At 35.4% G+C, this 20,061-nt stretch overlaps 1 protein-coding gene across 8 annotated transcripts in view; it reads left to right on the top strand.

Annotated features, from left to right (window-relative positions):
* KDM6A (lysine demethylase 6A) overlaps positions 1-20,061 on the top strand; it is a 180,346-nt gene that overhangs the window by 104,255 nt on the left and 56,030 nt on the right. For all 8 annotated transcript variants that reach the window (XM_061410366.1, XM_061410365.1, XM_061410368.1 and 5 more), the window contains exons 7-9: positions 1,305-1,359; positions 5,234-5,268; positions 18,513-18,606. In XM_061410366.1, the coding sequence (XP_061266350.1) occupies positions 1,305-1,359; positions 5,234-5,268; positions 18,513-18,606 (184 nt within the window). The remainder of the gene's footprint in view (positions 1-1,304; positions 1,360-5,233; positions 5,269-18,512; positions 18,607-20,061) is intronic.

The following is a 20,061-nucleotide window of genomic DNA, read 5'->3' as shown; positions in this document are numbered from 1 at the left end:
GCTCATGGACCCTCACTAGTTCTCTAGGGGATCTTCCTGACTCAGGGATCAGACCTGTGTTTCCTGCATTGCAGGTGGATTCTTTACCTGCTGAGCTATCAAGGAAGCCCCACCTTAAAAAATTTTTTTTTAAATATTCCATACTAACTATAGTACTGGTTTGCCTTTTCCTAATTATATAGCCAGTTCAGTGTTGATAAACTTGATGCCAGATCGCACCCCATTGGTTTTTTTGACTATATTGCACAGCATGTGGGATCTGAGTTCTCAGACCACAGATCAAACCTGAGGCCCGCTACGCTGGAAGCATAGTCTTAACTGGAGCAACAGAGAAGTCCCCATCACCCAATGTTCTTGATGATTTGCATTCTTAAAGATTAGCATTATGCCTTGAGTTTGACGTGTATTTTGTTTTTGTTTCTTTTTTTTTTGTCAAGGGGACAGGCTTATGCAATATTATTACAAGTGGATGCTGTAAGTTATTAGTGGTTTAATACTGCCTACACATATAATAGGGTATATATCCTAAAAGGGTAATTGCATTTGTTTTCTGTCGGTTGCAAGGATGTGTGCTAGATATTTTCTAATGTGGCTTCAGGTTTAGGGGTTGGTGATCATTATTGATAGTTGATATCTTAATATCTTAGTAGGTACATCTGTTTTGCATCTGGTTTAGATAACTAGAAATGAAACTATGAGGTCATGCCATCCCCACCCTAGTCCCTCATCTCCCTTTAGGTTTAGAAAACCAGTGGTTTTCTTTATGTGGGATGGTTTTGTATGGCTATTTGGTACATTCTTTGTGATACTTCAAATATTTTAACAGACTCTAATTATAATAATTATTGAAAAATCAGGGCAAATAGTTTTACCCTTTTCTCATGGTCATTTAAAAAAAAGTGTATATCATTTTGAGATAAGCAGTGGTATTTAATCCGTTAATACCATTGAACTTTTACTTTGTTTTTAAAATAATTATGTGTTCTATTTGAAGTGTTCAGTAACTAACACTTCCTATGTACTAGAAGACTTAAAAACCTGATTCTTTTTTCCATATAAATAGATTTACATAGGATGACTTGATACCAAGTTAATTCTTATGCCAAATCTCTTTCTCAACTGTTCAAAGAAAGTAATGCAGCAGTCTGTTTGTTCTCAGCAATAAATATTCAAAGTAATGCTAGTTGGTTGTATAATATGTTATATTTGCATAGCATAGTTTCATAATTATATTAAACCTTATATACCTGAAAAGTATCTTGTATGACTGATTTTTAGTGCGTTAATTTTCTCTCTTCTTGCAGCATTTTCAGTTAGCTTTGGTTGACTGTAATCCCTGCACTTTGTCCAATGCTGAAAGTAAGTATTATTAAGTACCATTGTTTTCTGCACGTATTCAGATCACTTCATGGCAGATAATAGTCATGAATCCTGTGTAACTTTTCCCCTGGAATTGTTGAATCTAACTATATTTGTTGCCATAACTATTTGTACAAATGGAACATGTGAGACCAGTTATTTATTGTGAACAGTGTGTGTCTAAAATAGATATGCTAGTGAACTGGGTTTGTTGAATTAAAATTATCTGTACTAGTGAACAGGATTGATTATTTGTATATTAATTACATTGTAGGTGACTTGGGGAGGTTAAAAACAGGATTGCCAGTCCTTTCAGAAGTCTGAGTATACAAAGATTCATGTGTTAGTTTACTGATTCATACTTGGTGAATTAAAATTATTGGTAATGATGAGGATATACTTTGACTTTCTATTATAGTTTTAAACATCATACATAAAGATTGTGGTGAGATTTTTCAATTAATTAGAGTGTATAAAAATTGAATCATTCTTCATGAAAATTTCAGATAAATCAAAAGATTCTAGATTTTACAAAGTCAGTAGTTTGCTATAAGCGACTTCATTTTTTTTAAGCATATAGAAAGGAGTTTAGTGAAGAGTTAGTAGTCATAGTGGTAAAAATGCCTCCAAATGATTGACTCAGTGAAAAAACTGTAGAAATTTGAATATAACTTGCATATAAGATGAAATAAGATATCATATCAGATCAGTCGCTCAGTCGTGTCCGACTCTTTGCGACCCCATAAATCGCAGCACGCCAGGCCTCCCTGTCCATCACCAACTCCCGGAGTTCACTCAGACTCACGTCCATCGAGTCAGCGATGCCATCCAGCCATCTCATCCTCTGTTGTTCCAATTAAATCATTATCTAGACCAGACTAATTGTCTTATAATTCTACTAAATGCAATTTTCTGAGAAAACTTAAAAGAATTCTGTTTTCTTTAAATGAAACTTAGGATTTAGTACTGATCAGTGTATTTCCAGAACAAATGGTGGAAAGGTAACAAATGCAGCACTGTTTTCACTTCTAAGATGAGGTTAAATGAGAAAAAGGATTTAACTCATTAATATATTAATTTATGAAGTGTTCTTTTTTTTTTAACTTATTTTTGTATCCTTAATTTTACATCCAAGTTATATAAACCATCTAAAATATAAACCCCTAAAATCCTTTTAAAATTATTTTATAGGAATAGGAAAAATCTGATTTTCATTTAATTGATTGTGTCTAGTGCGTAGAAACTAACTTTCATTCATACTTGTCAGTTTGAATGATAACTTTTGAGGGACGTTTCATAACTTTCAAACTAAATATTTTTGTAAATCCTTATTTTATTCTACTTGAGCTGAAATCTTACTTGTAGATCATTGCGCCTAAGAGGGAAACACCTCTGTAAAATGAGTACCAGAGTGCAGATATTTGTTGTGGAATTTGTAGAGGACAGTTCTAACAATCATGAATACATTTTTGAGCTTACCACAGCTCTCTTTCTCTTGATTGCTGAGAAAGGAAATAAGGAGGAATGACCAGTGTCCTGCTTTACACAGGACTGAGGAATTTCCCTAGACTCAGAACTTTGAGTGCTGAAAGGTTTGTCACTCTAATGGAAGGCATGTGCTTTATTTAGAGACATTACACCATTATAGTTCAGTTGATATGGGTAGTTTATTTTTAACTATATAACTTCATAACTACTTGATAACCATGATCATAAAGGCTGGTGTCTCACAGAGCACTCTCAAATATAGAGTACTCACTTTGGGTACACATTATTACTATATAAATACCAGACTCTTTATCATCTTTGTAAAAACTTCTCTGGATTTTTTAATATCATTACCTATTTAGGTAAGCCACAGACTTGACTATTTTTTGAAATCCATGTTACTACTACTCCATACTACAAAGGTCAGAAGATTTTAGAAAGTGAAGTGAGCTTTTAAAGTCTGTAAGAGATTTCTGTTTTATTGCACAGTTCATTTATGCATTAGAAAAACACATATACTTGCCGCTTCCAGAGCCTTTAAGAGGGGTTAATTGGACTTTGTGCTTTGAAAAGTAGAATCATGGTGATGAGAGACTTATACGATTGCCCCTTGGGATAAAATTGTTTCTTCTAGATTTAATTAATTCTAAAAATAATGTCTTAATTTCTGAATAAAGTTTAATTTCAGAACCTTTTATGGCAATATTTGTTAAATTTCTACCTCTAATTGAGACTTGCCAAGTGGAGCTTTTTCTTATCTTTATAGTTATCTTCCACTTTGAAGAGGACTTTTAAGAATTTAAATATAAATTGATTTTCACACCACAAAAGATGATACTGGATTTAGTAACTTCTAGTATAGGAAAGCCCTTATTGAGCCTGGAGGAACTTTGGGATGGAAATAGAATGCTACCTTACTGCTACTAATCTTTTTTTCCATGTCACCTTTCTTAGAGGAGTAAGAAGACGGGGGCGGGGAGGAGGGGGGATGAAAATACATTTTCCATCTCTTCCTCATTCTCTAATGATGTAGTCAGGTGAGATTTGGACTAGACCTCTCAAAGAGAGCTGTGTTGAAAAGGGGGACTAGGAAATAAGAAAACCACTTAACAGATACAGGTAAAGGGAGAGGATATTTATATCTGTAGAACTTTTTTTATTATGATGATGTACTTTTCACAAAAAGTTGATTTTCATCTTTTAAAAATGATATTTTTATTTTGTCTCATCTCTGCTTATGATATTTAATGATTATGTATGAAGAGGGCAGTACTTTTGATCCAAAAATGTTTGATTTTAAAATTCATTATATATCTTGTTTTGGATTTTATGCATATTTACTTATTCTCAGGTGCTGCTCTAGGGAACAGGTGTCAAAATCCTTTGTTAATCCCAGAACTAAATAAAAAGGTACCTTTCCGGGCCTTGCCCCAGGCTCACTGAATACAATCTCAGGGATCTCTGTTTTTAACTAGCATCTCAGGTGAATCTTACAGTTATGGGAGTTAGTGTGAGAGTTAAGTTTATGATACCAATGAGAGCTTGATGATAGCTATTAGATCTTATTTTTAAAGATCCAGCTACATATTATGCATATAATTTTGAAAGGCTCCCAGACTCCTTGAAATCTAACTATGAAATCCAGGTAAATCGAACATTTTTAAAAAACGATTTGTCATTGGAGGATGAAAATCATTATTTAAGTAAGCCAGAATCCAGTTTTGATTCCTGATTTATTGTTGCTTTCATTGAACATTCATATTCTGGTGGTGCAATATCAGGAAGAGCTGAAAATAAAAGCTGAAATATGTATATTTTTTATTTTCAAGAGGTACTTGTTAATGTTGATGTTCTTTATTATTCTTGCTTTCCAAGTGGTTTGACCTTTAAAAAATTTTTTTTGAAGAACTGACAGAGAAGTGCAACTTATTGTCTATGACATCTTTGTAAACATTAGTATGAAATATGTAATAAAATATATAACTAAAAAGAGTATTTTTCATTGTTGTTTTAATCAAATACTGACTTTCTTGTTTGAGTTTTAACTCAGTTTTTAAATACCATGTTGTGAAATGTATAGATTATAAAAGTTATATTTTATATCTGTTTAATGTTGCCATTTGAACTTATACTCACTTGCTACAGATTTTAATGTTAATTTTAATAATTACATTGGCTAAATTTAGTAATAACCAATAATGAATACATGTAGTTTCTTATCATGTTCTTGTATGCTTGTATATTTTATTAAGAATAAGTTATGTTCTGAAATTACTTAAATCTATGCAGCAGAGATAGTGTTTATATTTTACATTTTATATTCTTACTTATATTTATCCAGACACTACTGTAATACAGTTGTTGACTTATTTTCTCATCTTTGCAGTTCAATTTCACATTGCCCACTTATATGAAACCCAGGTAAGTGTTTTAACTTAGCTTACTTTAAAACACTCATACCATTTTAAGTGGAATCAGATACACAGATAATTTAATGAAGTTCTGGGCACTACTTCTTACATAATACTAATTAAATGTGGTCAAGATTTTGCATTCATGTTACAGTTATTACACAGAGTTCTTATTGTGTACAAAGAACTCATTAAACTCAAACTATCTGCAGCCTTAAATGGCTGTATTTGAGAAGCTTTCTCATATTCTTGATGTGAAATGCCTAGGTTTCTTTTCAGAATGTTATAGATGGTTGTTACAATGCATTGTTCTTAGTTTCACTTTTTATTAAGATTGAAATATCCCTTCCATATATCACCATTTGAAAAGCCTATTAGTAACCTCTTGATGTCATTACCAGTACTTTTATGGCTGCTATATTTAATTTTTTTTTTGGCTGTGCTGCAAGGCATGTCAGATCTTAGTTCCCTGACCAGGGATGGAACCTGTGCACCCTGCAGTGGAAGTGCAGAGTCTTAATCACTGGACCACCAGGGAAGCCCTGGCTGCTATATTTAAAAAGCTGTTTTAGAACATATTTTTATATATGGCAGAATTTGCTTAGTTACATGATATAGGGTATAACACATAATCATTTAGTCTAGGTAAGCAGTTTTGGTATGGGCTTCCCTAGTAGCTCAGCTGGTAAAGAATCCACCTGCAATGCAGGAGAGCCTGGTTCAATTCCTGGTTGGGAAGATCCCCCAGAGAAGGAATAGGCTACCAACTCCAGTATTCTTGGAGTTCCCTGGTGGCTCAGTCGGTAAAGAATACGCCTGCAATGTAGGAGACCTGGGTTCGATTCCTGAGTTGGGAAGATCCCCTGAAGAAGGGATAGGCTACCCGTTCTAGTATTCTTGCCTAGAGAATTCTGTGGACAGAGGAGCCTGATAGGCTACAGTCCATGGGGCGACAAAGAGTCGGACACGACTGAGCGACTAAGCACAGCACAGGCAGTGGTATGGAAAATCAAGCGTAAGTTGGTATGAGGCTAAATATTAGGTAGTCATAGTTTGCTGCTGTTGTGCTTTGCTCAGTCATGTCTGATTCTTTGTAACGCCATGGACTGTAGCCCACCAGGCTCCTCTGTCCATGGGATTTTCCAGACAAAAATACTGGAGTGGGTTGCCGTTTCCTGCTATAATCATAGTTTACCCAGTTTATAACAGCTTTTTAGGAAAATAAAGTACTGTTATATTTCTAGATAATTTCTAAGGTCTGTTTTGTTTCAGAGCCACCATGAGGTGGTCTAAAAAAAAAAATTAACATCTGATTGCTGGACGCCTCCTTCTGCTGTGGTTTCTCCCCCCACCCTCCTTGCGTACATGCACACAGGTGTGTCTGTGTCTACTGAGTCAGAATTGATGCACACTCAAGTTTGGATACTCTACTAATCTAGGGATTTCATCCAGCTTGAGAGGGTGCATTTGAGAATCATGTGCATGTTGTGGAGCAGAGTCTTTACCTGCCGTTGCTAATCACTGCCTCCTTGTCAACTGCTGAATCAGTCAAGGCCCCAGGGTCAAAGCAGCTATAGACATAAGCTGTTTCTCCAAAGTTCTTTCTCTGTAGTATTAGCTCCTGCTTTCATTGCCTCAGGAGATCTCTGCTGCCTTCTAAAAGATGGGCTCTGATTTTTTTCCCCCAGCTTTCATAGCTCTTAGTGATTAGGTAAAACAGATGTTATCTAACCATTCTTTTTAATGAGTGTTTTTTGGCTGGAGATGGAATTCTATTTTATTATTTTGTATGACCACTTTAAAATTTACATTCCATTGTCCTCTGGTTTTCATTGTTTCTGGTAGGTTGTCTGTTGGTATTGTTTTGAATTTTATGAAGGTAATGTGGGGACAGGGCCCTTTCCCCACTGATTCTTTCATTTGATAAATTTTAGTGCCCATTAAGATTAAACAAAACAAACCGAAAAAATGCGTGCTAGGCAGAGTATGTAATTATTAGATGATAAGAAGCTGACACTATAAGCATATGAAAGGATTGAAAAATCTTCTTCACTTCAGTACTTATAACAAGGATTTTTATTTTCAGGTGAAAAATTAAGGAAAACAAAAAGACTTACCTACCTATCTGAGGTGTACAATGTGATGATTTGATATATGTATGATTTCCCCCCACTGAATTATTAACACACCCGTCACCTCACGTCTTCAAAGTGGAGCATTGAGAACATTTTAGTTCTCTTCACAAACTTCACTTGTACAATACATTGTTATCAGCAATAGTCATCATATTATATGTTTGATCCTCAGACCTTATTTATCTTATAAATAAAAGTTTGTATCCTTTTACCGACCTCTTCCTTTTTCTTCTCTCACTTCCTGGCGACCCTTGCATATCCCCTCTTCTAGAAGATCAAGCCCCCACCTCACCGCTTTTTAAAAAGAATGCACACAGAAGTGATACTGTATAGCATTTATCTTTCATTGTCTGGTTTTTTTCACTTACCATAATTCCCTCCAGGTTTATCCACGCTGTCACAAATGACAAGATTTCCTTCTATTTTTAAGGGTGAAATACCATTCCATTGTAATTATATACCACATTTTCTCAATCCCATCTGTAGACAGACACTTGTTTTCATCCTTGTCGTTGTTTAGTCACTAAGTTGTATCGGACTCTCTGTGACACCAAGGACTGCAGCACACCAGGCTTCCCTGTCCTTCACCATCTCTTGGAGTTTGCGCAAACTTGTGTCCATTGAGTTGGTGATGCCATCCAACCATCTCATCCTCTGGTTGCCCCCTTTTCCTCTTTCCTTCAATCTTTCCCAGCATTAGGGTCTTTTCCAGTGAGTCAGCTCTTCACATCAGGTGGTCCAAGTATTGGGGCTTCTGCTTCAGCATCAGTCCTTCCAATAATATTCAGGGTTGATTTCCTTTAGGATGGACTGATTTGGTCTCCTTGCAGTCCAAGGGACTCTGAAGCACCACAGTTTGAAAGCATCAATTTTTCGGTGCCAGATTTCATTATGGTCCAGCTCTCACACATCTGTACATGGCTACTGGAAAAACCAAAGTTTTTACTATACGGACCTTTGTTGGCAAAGTGAGGTCTCTGCTTTTAATTACACTGTCTACATTTTTCATAGCTTTCCTTCCAAGGAACAAACATCTTTTAATTATTACGATTTACTCTTAGATATTTATATCATTTATTTAATTTATCTTTCTCATTTTATTAGCTGAGGACCCCCCCCCCCACAGTACCATTTTTTCCTAATAGTATTAATGGCTTTCATTTATTTTTCTTGATTATTTATGAAATGAATAGGTCACCATCTAAATTCTAAATAAACTTAAAGGTAAAGGATTTCTCCCTTTTAATTTTGTTATTAGTGTTACTTAGTTTTGAATAGATAATCCAAAATGAAAGTGCCTGAAAGAATACACAGTGAAGTATCCTTCTCACTCTTTTTCCCTGGCCATCTAGTCCCCTGCTAAAAGCTGCTGCTGCTAAGTCGCTTCAGTCGTGTCCGACTCTGTGTGACCCCATAGACGGCAGCCCACCAGGCCCCGCTGTCCCTGGGATTCTCCAGGCAAGAACACTGGAGTGGGTTGCCATTTCCTCCTCCAATGCATGAAAGTGAAAAGTGAGAGTGAAGTCGCTCAGTCGTGCCCGACCCTTAGTGACCCCATGGACTGCAGCCCACCAGGCTCCTCTGTCCATGGCAGGAGGAGCATTTTCATTTCCTCTGTCCATTTTCTAGGCAGGAGTACTGGAGTGGGTTGCCATTGCCTTCTCCTGCCAAAAGCTACCAACTACCATTATCAGTGTTTTTATATCCTTCCAGAGAAACTTGTATATATAAGCAAATCTATATGTATGTTTGAACATATTTATTGAAATAATAGCCCATTATGTATGTTCTCTCTTGATCTTGTTTAAATTGGTTTATTTTTTAAACTTAGTATTATATTTTGGAAATCATTCCCTATTAATACGTGTTGATTTACATGACATCCCTTTGCAGAGATATAGTGTAACTAATATAAGTATTCTCCTGTGAGAGACAGTTATAAATAATGTTATAATGAATAACACTGTTGGTAAGAATTACTAGTTTCATTGTTAACCTTGCCTTCTAACTATCCAGCCATAGTTATTCCTGACACACTATAGACTGGTTTCATTTTTTCATATTATAGGAATCCAAAAATTCTAAAGAAAGAAAAATTTAAGCTCACGTTTAAAGGTGCAGTAAGTATGTCCTGATTGCCTAGGGTTTATTCCATGAATTCAAAGTTAGTTTGGTGTAAGGAAATGTGTTAACAAAACAAAAATCAATGTAAGGAAAACAATATTGTGAGGAAGAAAGATTTTTTTTTAAAGGAATTAATGGTATTCAAAGAGAAAAATGGTAGATCTAATTAAATGAAGTCAAAATCTTTTTATTCTAGAAAAAATTAATAATAGATAAATCACAGACTAACTTGATTAAGTGGATAAACGAGATAAACCACAGATACACAAAATAAGATGACCATGGGTACAGAAGAAATTAGAATAATCATATGAGACTACTTAGCAGACCTCTATGTGGATGGATTTCAAAACTTAAATGAAGTAGACTATTTCCCAGGGAAGTACAGACTAGCAAAATTAACCTCATTAGAGTTAGAAAAGTTATAAAAAGCCATTTTTCATAAAAAGAGAAAAGTAATGCCATGCAGAAAGTACCATGCCCAGTTGGTTTTACAGGGGAATTCTACCAAACCTTCAAAGACCAGATAATTCTAGTACTCTGTAGATTGTTCCAGAACATTAGAAAAGGAGAAAAACTTTCTAATTTCTTTCTCCTTTTTTTGAACAGAATAGTCGGGGGCTTATAAATAGCTTTCTGTCTGACCTTGAGAGACATGTATTTGATCATAAAGTCCTTTCTGCACTTACTGATTCTGTTGTGTATTTTTGAGATATAATAGAAACAAAAGTCTGATTCTAAAAATCACTTATATGACCATAGTTCTTTGTCTTTTTTATTTTATTGTGAAATATACATGACATAAATTTCCCCATTTTAACCATTTGTTCAATGGTATTAAGTACATTCACTTTATTGTGCAACTGTCTCCATTGTCCTTCTCTAAAACTTCATCATCTTCCCAAGCTGAACCTCTGAACCCAATAAAGAATAATTCCTCATTCCTCCCTCCCTACAGCCCCTAGCAACCACTATTCCACTTTTTGTCTCTATGAGTTTGACTATTCTAGGTACCTCATGTAAGTGGAATGGTACAGTATTTGTCTTTTTGTGTCTGGCTTATTTCGCTTAGCATAATGTCTTTAAGGTTTGTGTATACTATAGCATGTGCCAGAATTCCATTCCTTTTTAAGGCTGAGTAATATTTCATTGTATGTATACACCACATTTGGTTTATCCATTCATCTGTCAGTTGATTTCCAGCTTTTGGCTGTTATGAATATTGTTGCTATGAACATGAGTGTGCAAATACCTGTTTTTGTTCCAGCTTTCATTTTTTCTTCCTTTTTTTGGATATATACTCAGAAGTAGAATTACTGAGTTATATGGTAATTCTGTTAAAATTTTTGAAGAACTTTCACACTGTTTTCCCGCATTCATTTTTGATGAAAGTATATATAACATTGATACTTAAACCTGATACACTACAAAAAAGAATGAATGTACACACTGTTATCACTGATGAATGTTGGTATAAAAATACTAAATAAAATATTAGCAAACAATCTATTACCTCATGAAACAAATACACTATGAGCAAGTGGTATTCATTCAGAGAATACAAAGTTGATTGAATATTAGGAAATATGTTAATATCATGCTTTGTAATAATAGAGCTAAAGGTAAAAGCAAATCATCATCATAGATGCTAGAGACAAAAAAACTGTAAACAAATCTTCCACTACAGTTACTTTCTCACAGGGATATGGATAGAAATTCTGTAACTTTTATGTAAATATTCAGTTCAGTTCAGTTGCTCATTCATGTCCAACTCTTTGCGACCCCATGGACTGTAGCACTCCAGGCTTCCCTATCCATCACCAACTCTTGGAACTTACTCAGACTCATGTCCATCAGGTCGGTAATGCCATCCAACCATCTCATTCTCTGTCGTCCCCTTCCCCTCCCGCCTTCAATCTTGCCCAACATCAGGGTCTTTTCAAATGAGTCAGTTCTTCGCATCCCGTGGCCAAAGTATAGCTTCAGCATCAGGACTGATTTCCCTTAGGATTGACTGGTTGGATCTCCTTTCTGTCCAAGGGACTCTCAAGAGTCTTCTCCAACACCACAGTTCAAAAGCATTAATTCTTTGGCTCTCAGCTTTCTTTATAGTCCAACTCTCACATCCACACATGACGACTGGAAAACCATAGTTTTGATTAGACCTTTGTTGGCAAAGTAATGTCTCTGATTTTTAATATGCTGTCTAGATTGGTCATAGCGTTTCTTCTAAGGAGCAAACGTCTTTTAATTTCATGCCTGCAGTCACCATCTTTAGGGATTTTGGAGCCCCCCCAAATAAAGTCTCTCACTGTTTCCATTGTTTCCCCATCTGTTTGCCATGAAGTGATGGGACCGGATGCCATGATCTTAGTTTTCTGAATGTTGATCTTTAAGCCAACTTCTTCAGTCTCCTCTTTTATGCCATCAAAAGACTCTTTAGTTCTTTGCTTTTTGCCGTAAGGGTGGTGTCTTCTGCATATCTAAGGTTATTGATATTTCTCCCAGCAGTCTTGATTCCAGCTTGTGCTTCCTGCAGCCCAGCATTTCACATGATGTACTCTGCATATAAGTTAAATTAAGCAGGGTGACAATATACAGCCTTGATGTACTTCTTTCCTGATTTGGAACCAGTCTGTTGTTCCATATCCAATTCTAACTGTTGCTTCTTGACCTGCGTACAGATTTCTCAGGAGGCAGGTCAGATGGTCTGGTATGCCCATCTCTTGAAGAATTTTCCAGAGTTTGTTGTGCTGCACACAGTCAAAGGCTTTGGCATAGTCAATAAAGCAGAAATAGATGTTTTTCTGGAACTCTCTTGCTTTTTCGATGATCCAATGGATATTGGCAATTTGATCCCTGGTTCCTCTGCCTTTTCTAAATCCAGCTTGAACATCTGGAAGTTCACGGTTCACATACTGTTGAAGCCTGGCTTGGAGAGTTTTGAGCATCATTTTGCTAGCATGTGAGATGAGTGTAATTGTGTGGTAGTTTGAGCATTCTTTGGCATTGCCTTTCTTTGGGATTGGAATGAAAACTGACCTTTTCCAGTCCTTTGGCCACTGCTGAGTTTTCCAAATTTGCTGACATATTGAGTGCAGCACTTTCCCAGCATCATCTTTTAGGATTTGAAATAGCTCAACTGGAATTCCATCACCTCCACTAGCTTCGTTCATATTGTTGCTTCCTAAGGCCCACTTGACTTGGCATTCCAGGGTGTCTGGCTCTAGGTGAGTAATCACACCATTGTTGTTATCTGGGTCATGTGGGTCATGAAGATCTTTTTTGTATAGTTTTTCTGTGTATTCTTGCCACCTCTTCTTAATGTCTTCTGCTTCTATTAGGTTCATACCAAATCTGCCCTGTATTGTGCCCATCTTTGCATGAAATGTTCCCTTGGTATCTCTAATTTTCTTGAAGAGATCTCTAGTCTTTCCCATTCTATTATTTTCCTCTATTTCTTTTCATTGATTACTGAGGAAGGCTTTCTTATCTCTCCTTGCTATTCTTTGGAACTCTGCATTCAAATGGGTATATCTTTCCTTTTCTGCTTTCCCTTCTTTTCTCAGCTATTTTGTAAGGCCTCCTCAGACAACTGTTTGGCCTTTTTGCATTTCTTTTTCTTGGGAGTGGTCTTGATCACTGCCTCTTGTACAGCGTCTTGAACCTCAAGTCCATAGTTCTTCAGGCACTCTGTCTACCAGATATAATCCCTTGAATATACTTGTCACTTCCACTGTATAGTCGTAAGGGGGTGGACTCCGAGAGTTGGTGATTGTCAGGGAGGCCAGGCATGCTGCCTTCATGGGGTCGAAAAGAGTCAGACACAACTGAACAACTGAACTGAATGGTCTAGTGGTTTTCCCTACTTTCTTCAGTAGGGAATTTGAATTTGGCAATAAGGATATTGCTTATCCCTAAGTAAATGTATTGTGAATAATGAGGACTAGGTTTTCACTGTCAGAGAACATACAGGTAAGAAGAAGAAAGGCTAGACTGAATTCTGTATTATTGGATTGGAAGTGGAGTAAAAACTAAACATACGGTTATTTACGGAAATTAAGAGTTGAGTAGAGATAGATACAATGGAAGAGTATGTATGTATGTGTTGTGTATACATTAATATATTTCCCAGCTCTGTTTGCTGTGAGTGCCCCCCTCCACAGCAGTGAATGTTCTAGCATCCAGATCTTTGTTTCTAAGTTTGATTCTTCAGTAAAAGAAATCAAGAGTTCTTGGGGAGAAGTGTGTGATTCCAGAGCTTAGGGAGGGAACCTACAAGATGAGCCCTGGAATATTTCATGGTGCCAAAAAGTAGGTGAAAGTGAAGTTGCTCAGTCGTGCCCGACTCTTTGCGACCCCATGGATAGTAGCCTGCACCAAGCTCCTCTGTCCACGGGATTTTCAAGGCAAGAGTACTGGAGTGGGTTGCCATTTCCTTCTCCAAGGAATCTTCCCAACCCAGGGATCAAACCCAGGTCTCTCACATTGTAGACAGACGCTTTACCGTCTGAGCCACCAGGGAAGTCCTGCCAAAAAGTAAGGGAGCGCTCAAAAAATGATGAGGCTTGTGAAAAGATTCAGGCGCCAACTTGAGTGGAATAGGGTTTCTAATCACCAAATTGGACACAAGTTTAGGAACAAATAATCATCATAATGGTGTACAGTACAGAATAAAATATATTAGCTCATATTGCTATAAATGAATAATTTAATAAATAAATGGAAAGGGGACACCTCTTTCTTCCTGTGGAATTTTAATTAATGTATGAGAAATGATGAATATCTTTCCACAAGGTACTTACTAGTTTGAAAGGTACATTCTTCAAAATAATGAGCTAGTACTTGAAATATCAAGGTAATGAAAAGTCAGAGACTGAGTGTCAGGTTAGCAGATGGTGAAGACACACGCTAACTGAACACAGTGTGGGACTTTGAATTAGATCCTGGACCAGAAAAGTGGGACAGTTGGTGAAATTGGAATAAACTTTATAGACAAATAGTATTTTATCAGCATTAAATCTGTCAGTCTTCTCATTTTTTTAAAAGCGTTGTTGTTATGTCATCCTGATACGTCCTTTATCACTATGAGATATTCCTCTTTATCTCTGGCAGTGCTCTGTCTTGAAGCCTTCTTAATGTGATCTGAATGTAATCACTTCAGCTTTCTAATATTTAGAGTTTACATCGTGTGTTTTCCACCCTTTTATTTCAGTCTATTTGAGTCCTTATAGGAAAAAGTGCAAATCTTACAGTTCTTATGTTTATGGCTTTCTTTCACTTTTGTAATCTGTTCTGTCGGTCTCTATTGTTCTTTGTTTGAATATCTAGTCCATTTATATTTAATTTGATTACTGATATGATTACATAAAGTTGACTATCATTCTTGTTGTATCCTTTGTATTTTGTGGTTTTTCTCTGGCTGTTTTCAGGGTTCTTTTTACATTTGGTTCTTAAGTATCTGACTATGATGTACTTAGGTATTGGTTTTTCCTTTCTAGTTTTACCAGTGTTTTTCCTGGTCTTTTAGATATGGGATTTAATTTCATCCATTCTGAAAAGTTCTCAGCCATTATATTGTCCATATTTTCTCTGCCCCATTCTTTCTGCCCTTCTTGGACTCCTGTTATGGGTATGGTAGATATTTTGTTATTGTCTTGTACATCTTGGATGGCTCTTTTTTTTTTTTTTCCTTCTCTTTTGTCTGTTTTGCTTCAGTCTGGATACTTTCTGCCAGCCTCTTTTCAAATTTGTTGATTTTTCTAAAGTCTTAAATCTGCTAGTCAGTCCTTCAGTGACTTTTTTCTTTTTTTTAAATTTCAAATTTGTATTTTTCAGTTCGAGAATTTCCTTTTGTTTGTCTTTTATTTTTCTGTGCTTTGGCTTTTTTTGTCCATTCCTTATTGGTTGTTTTCTTTTTCATTTGTGAACTTCTTTAAAATAGCTGCTTTTAAATTATTTGCAAATTGCAACATCTGAGTCATTTCATGGCTGATTTTCATTGATTTCTTTTTCTTTTGAACATGAGTAAAAATTTCCTGATTCTTACAATCCTGGTAATTTTATCCTGGGTATCATGAATAATGTGTTGTGTGAAGAGTGACTTTGTTATATTTTTCTGAAATTGATTTTTTGTTTTATTAGGCAGTTTTAACTTTTCTCAAGTCACACTACTAAACTTTGCCATCCCTGTGGTGGACAGCAGCTAAATCTCTCTTTAGTTCTTTTAGGCTGCTGGATGTCTGTTGTGTTCCTGTGTAGTTCAGTGGTCAACCAGGAATTTGAGCAGTTTAATTGCAGAAGTTGATATTCTCTCTCTCTCTTTTCTGGGATTGTTTCTTCTTCACTGACTTTTAGCTCTTGTGATAGCTTCAAAGTCTTCCCTCTTATTTTTCAAGCTGGTAAGATTGCTGATTTCTGTTTGAGGTCTAGCCAATCAGATACAAGTTGGGGCCTGCCTTCAGGTCAACATCCTGGAAAAATGGGGTTACTGAACCAGTGCCATTCCATTCCTCTAAGTCTTAACTTCTCTGGTTTTGCCTAATTTTGTTTTCTTTTCAGTGCTTTCTGATAGATAGTTGACCTTTGTATTTTATCCAGAATTTAATGCTGTCTGTGAAATGTTACCACAGCATTACCAGAGGCAAAACTTTACTAAATACCTTTACGTATAAACTCGTGTTGCTTTTGTATACTACTTTTGATCGCTACTTAATGTTCTACTGTAAACATCCATCATATTTTACATTTCCACTCACCTAGTGAGATAGACCTAGTTGTCCATCTCCTGGATACTACAAATAGTACCATTTAGGGAAGGTTCCTTTGGTGTATAGATATATCCCAAGAATGAGATGTTTAGATTGTAGCATATTTACACACCTAGTTCCATGAGTAAATCCCCTTCAGCAAGGCATGAGTATTTCCCTTTATACCCCCACAATGCTAAGAACTACCCAACTTTATGTTTGCCAGTCTAATTGGTAGAAGCTAGTATTTCATTTAAATTTGCATTTTCTGATTTCTCAAGGTTTATACTTTACATGTTTTTCACCTTTTACATGTTGGTTTTTATGTCCATTGCCTATTTTTCTCCTTATGTGTTTCAAGTCAGATCCTTCCTCCTTCTGATCTATGTGGTTTTTGCCAAGTCGAATAAATTTTTTCCCATCTCAAGGAAATATTATCCATTTTCTTCTTTTAGTTATATACTAATGCATTTCATATTTAGGTCTTTAATGTGGGTGCCAGTTTTGTATATAGTATGAGGTAGAAATAAAACTTGGTTTCTCAGTATACTCCATCCAGTTTTTCAGGTATGATGGTTTATTATTATTAATATTATCATTATTACTAGTGTTTGGAAGTATCTTTTAGCATTTGTTGAGGTAATTCCAGAAAGTGATCTTCCTAAAATATAAATTTGATTATATTGCTTGAACTCATTTCAGTGGTAGCCCATTGTCTTAGGATATAGTCTACAGTCTTTTAACATGGTTTAGGAAGGTCTTTGTGAAGTTGTCTGCTTGTCTCTGCATTTTCTGCCCAATCTGCTAGTACCCTAAGCTTGTCTGCTTCTAGGAAATAACTGTGTACAATATTGTTATTGTACACAGTACAATAAGTTTTGTTCTCATATCTGTATTCTTGCCTGTAGTCCCAGCAATTTCTGTTATGTGTTAGGTATTCAACAAATACTTACCAGTTGAAGGAACTGAGTTGAATAACTGATCATTATCCTTCACTAACTAATTTATTTTTTCAGATCAGGTTAATGTTTAAAGGGAAGTCATATACCTGATGAATAAAAGTTTATGTAATAACTATTAATCTCAATGGACGTTCTTGCAATTCTTCCCCGTGCTGACATACTGTATTCATAGAGCTCCTCATTTCCATAGCTCTTTATCTCATTTAATCCTAAGAAGAACTCTAGATAGAAAGATCAGGCATTACATCTGTTGTATGGATGTTGAATCATTGTTCAAGTGATTTGCCTGAGGCTCACACAGCTAGTTTTATGTCTCTACTTTTTGGGGGGAGAAAGGTTTGTTTGCTCAGCCAGCTATGTCCTATCAGTGATATGAATGAAAGCCACTTTAATCCATTGTTCTGCCAAGTGTTTTCTAAAAATAATATTTATGAAGTTTTCTCTTGTTGACTTTCCCCCTTTTGGAGGGATGGGGAGGAGTTGTGTTCAGCTTTCGGACTGTAGCAATAATGGGTTTCAGTCGTATTAGTACTTTTGGGGTAAGAACTGTGGGTAAATGGTTTCATTTAGAGTTTTGCCCATGGAATCTTAAATATTATAAACATCATTAGACAATAGTTATGAGGAGTTTGTCTTTAAAATCATGTATGTATTATAGTTTTTTCATAGGATATATTATATACCAGTGATTGTATCTTTTAAACTTAGATTTCATTGGCTTTTGTAACTATTAAGATTTGGCAAATTCTTAAAGGTCCTATTTTTGTTGTTGTTGTTGAGTATGTCATGTAACTTATTAAATACTGAAGTGAGGTGAAAAATAAAATGGTTGTATGGATACAGAATGGTTGGAAGGGTATCGATTGTTTACCCTCATAATCTTGTAACTGACTGTGAGCTGTGGCTCAATACTGCTGCCCAGCATTACAAGAGAGTATTATGTCACATATCATTAGCCTAGGGAAAGATCAAAATTTGAAATAAAGTTTCTACTGAATAGTTGTGATGCTATTTCACATCCTTTGGTTTCAACTTGAAGTACTCCAAGGTCATGTTTTAATGATACTTTGTTGTATTGAATGTTTTATTGGTGTTAGATGCTCTGAAACATGGCCTATTAACCATAACTGTCTAGAGTTAGAGGAACATTCAGTAATGCACTTTCATCTTTCAGTTGATTTTTTAAAATATGCTGAAATATCAGTATTGTATAAGACTTAACATGAGCTAATTCTTTAAAGATGTTAATTTATTTTCTTTAAATCTTTTTTTCCTGCTTTTTAGAGGAAGTATCATTCTGCAAAGGAAGCTTATGAACAACTTTTGCAGACAGAAAACCTTTCTGCACAAGTAAAAGCAACTGTCTTACAACAGTTGGGTATGTAATAATATTCACTTAGTGTGTTATAAGTACATTGCTTTATGGTTTTTACATGTCACTGATGGTAAATACATGACTTACGTATCCTATTTCTTTTCCTTCCTTTTCCAAAGTTGATGGACTTTATCTGAACTTATCATATTTCCACCTTCTGCTGATTATTGTCTATCTCACAGTCAATCTTATTACAATTCTTTAGTGTAACTTTTCTTTTAAATGCTCAAAATTATACACTGGTACTTAACCACGAGTGAGGGGGATTGAATGCTTTCTCGGTGCCAGATACCATTAGTACTCAATGAAGTTAAGTGATTTACGTAAAGTCTCTTAGTGATCGGTGAGCTTGCTTTCATAGCGCTGTCAATAATACTAAAACATCTTTAGGTAAGAAATGTGGAACATCTAAAGTATAGATTCTCTATACATGCAGTTCTGTTGTCATGTTGAAGATGAAGGAATATAGTTGTTAGCATTACTGTTTTTAATGTAATTGTAAAATTATTTAAGCTTAAATTTTTATCACTTCATGATACTAATGCATACTATGTGATCAGTTATACAAAATAAAAACACTGCTTTCATATAAAACTATAAAACTTTCATTTTTTAATTTTGTGTAACTATAAAACTTTCATTTTTTAATTTTGTGTTTAATCTCTGGTTAGAATTTCCATGAGTTATCCATACTTTAAAAAATTATAGCCAAGTATTTGTTTTTAATGATTGCATGCAGAGTTTAAATAATGTGAATTGGTATATTTAAGTTAAAATAAGTTTATTAGTACAGCAAAAAACGTTTTGTGTTCTTAGGTAAAAAGAAAAGTGATGCCTTGATAGCTTACTCATTCAGCTAATAATGTGAATATAAACTTTTTTAGTTCACATTATTTATAAATAAGTTTTTATGCATTTTAGCTGCACTGAAGAATGTGTCAGTAGCAAAAATGCACACAAACCTGTCCTCTTTGGCTGAATGTATAGGTAAACTTTTCATGGTTTTGAAAGGGAAAATACTTACCCTTATTGAGTCTAATTTATGCCTGCACATCAGTCCTTCCTACTTGCTTGTCACTGCTGCTTAAGCAACTCCTTTTAGAGTCTGTTACTCTAGGTCCTGTTCTTAGTAGTAATAGTGGGAGAGGTAAGGGAGGAACAGATGAATAAGGGTGAGATTGACTTATATTTCCATAAAACATGATAACTCAGCCCTCTTTCTTTGGAGCACAGCAACTATAATAAATATCAGAAAATAAAGGTCCTTGTTTGTTTTGTGTACTGTGAACTATACATGAAAAACAGCTGATTTTGTGAACTTGAATTGAACCACAATTGAAATATGATTCCCTAGCAAATTAAGTCAAATTATTCCATGTGCTAGTATTCCATGATCTAGTGTTTTGATTACTTACATGGTCAGCTTGTTTGTTTGTTTTATCATAACAGTTTTATTTA

Source organism: Bos javanicus, chromosome X (assembly GCF_032452875.1).
Source record: "Bos javanicus breed banteng chromosome X, ARS-OSU_banteng_1.0, whole genome shotgun sequence".
Taxonomy (NCBI): Eukaryota; Metazoa; Chordata; class Mammalia; order Artiodactyla; family Bovidae; genus Bos; species Bos javanicus.
This window is presented reverse-complemented; position numbering and strand designations above follow the sequence as displayed.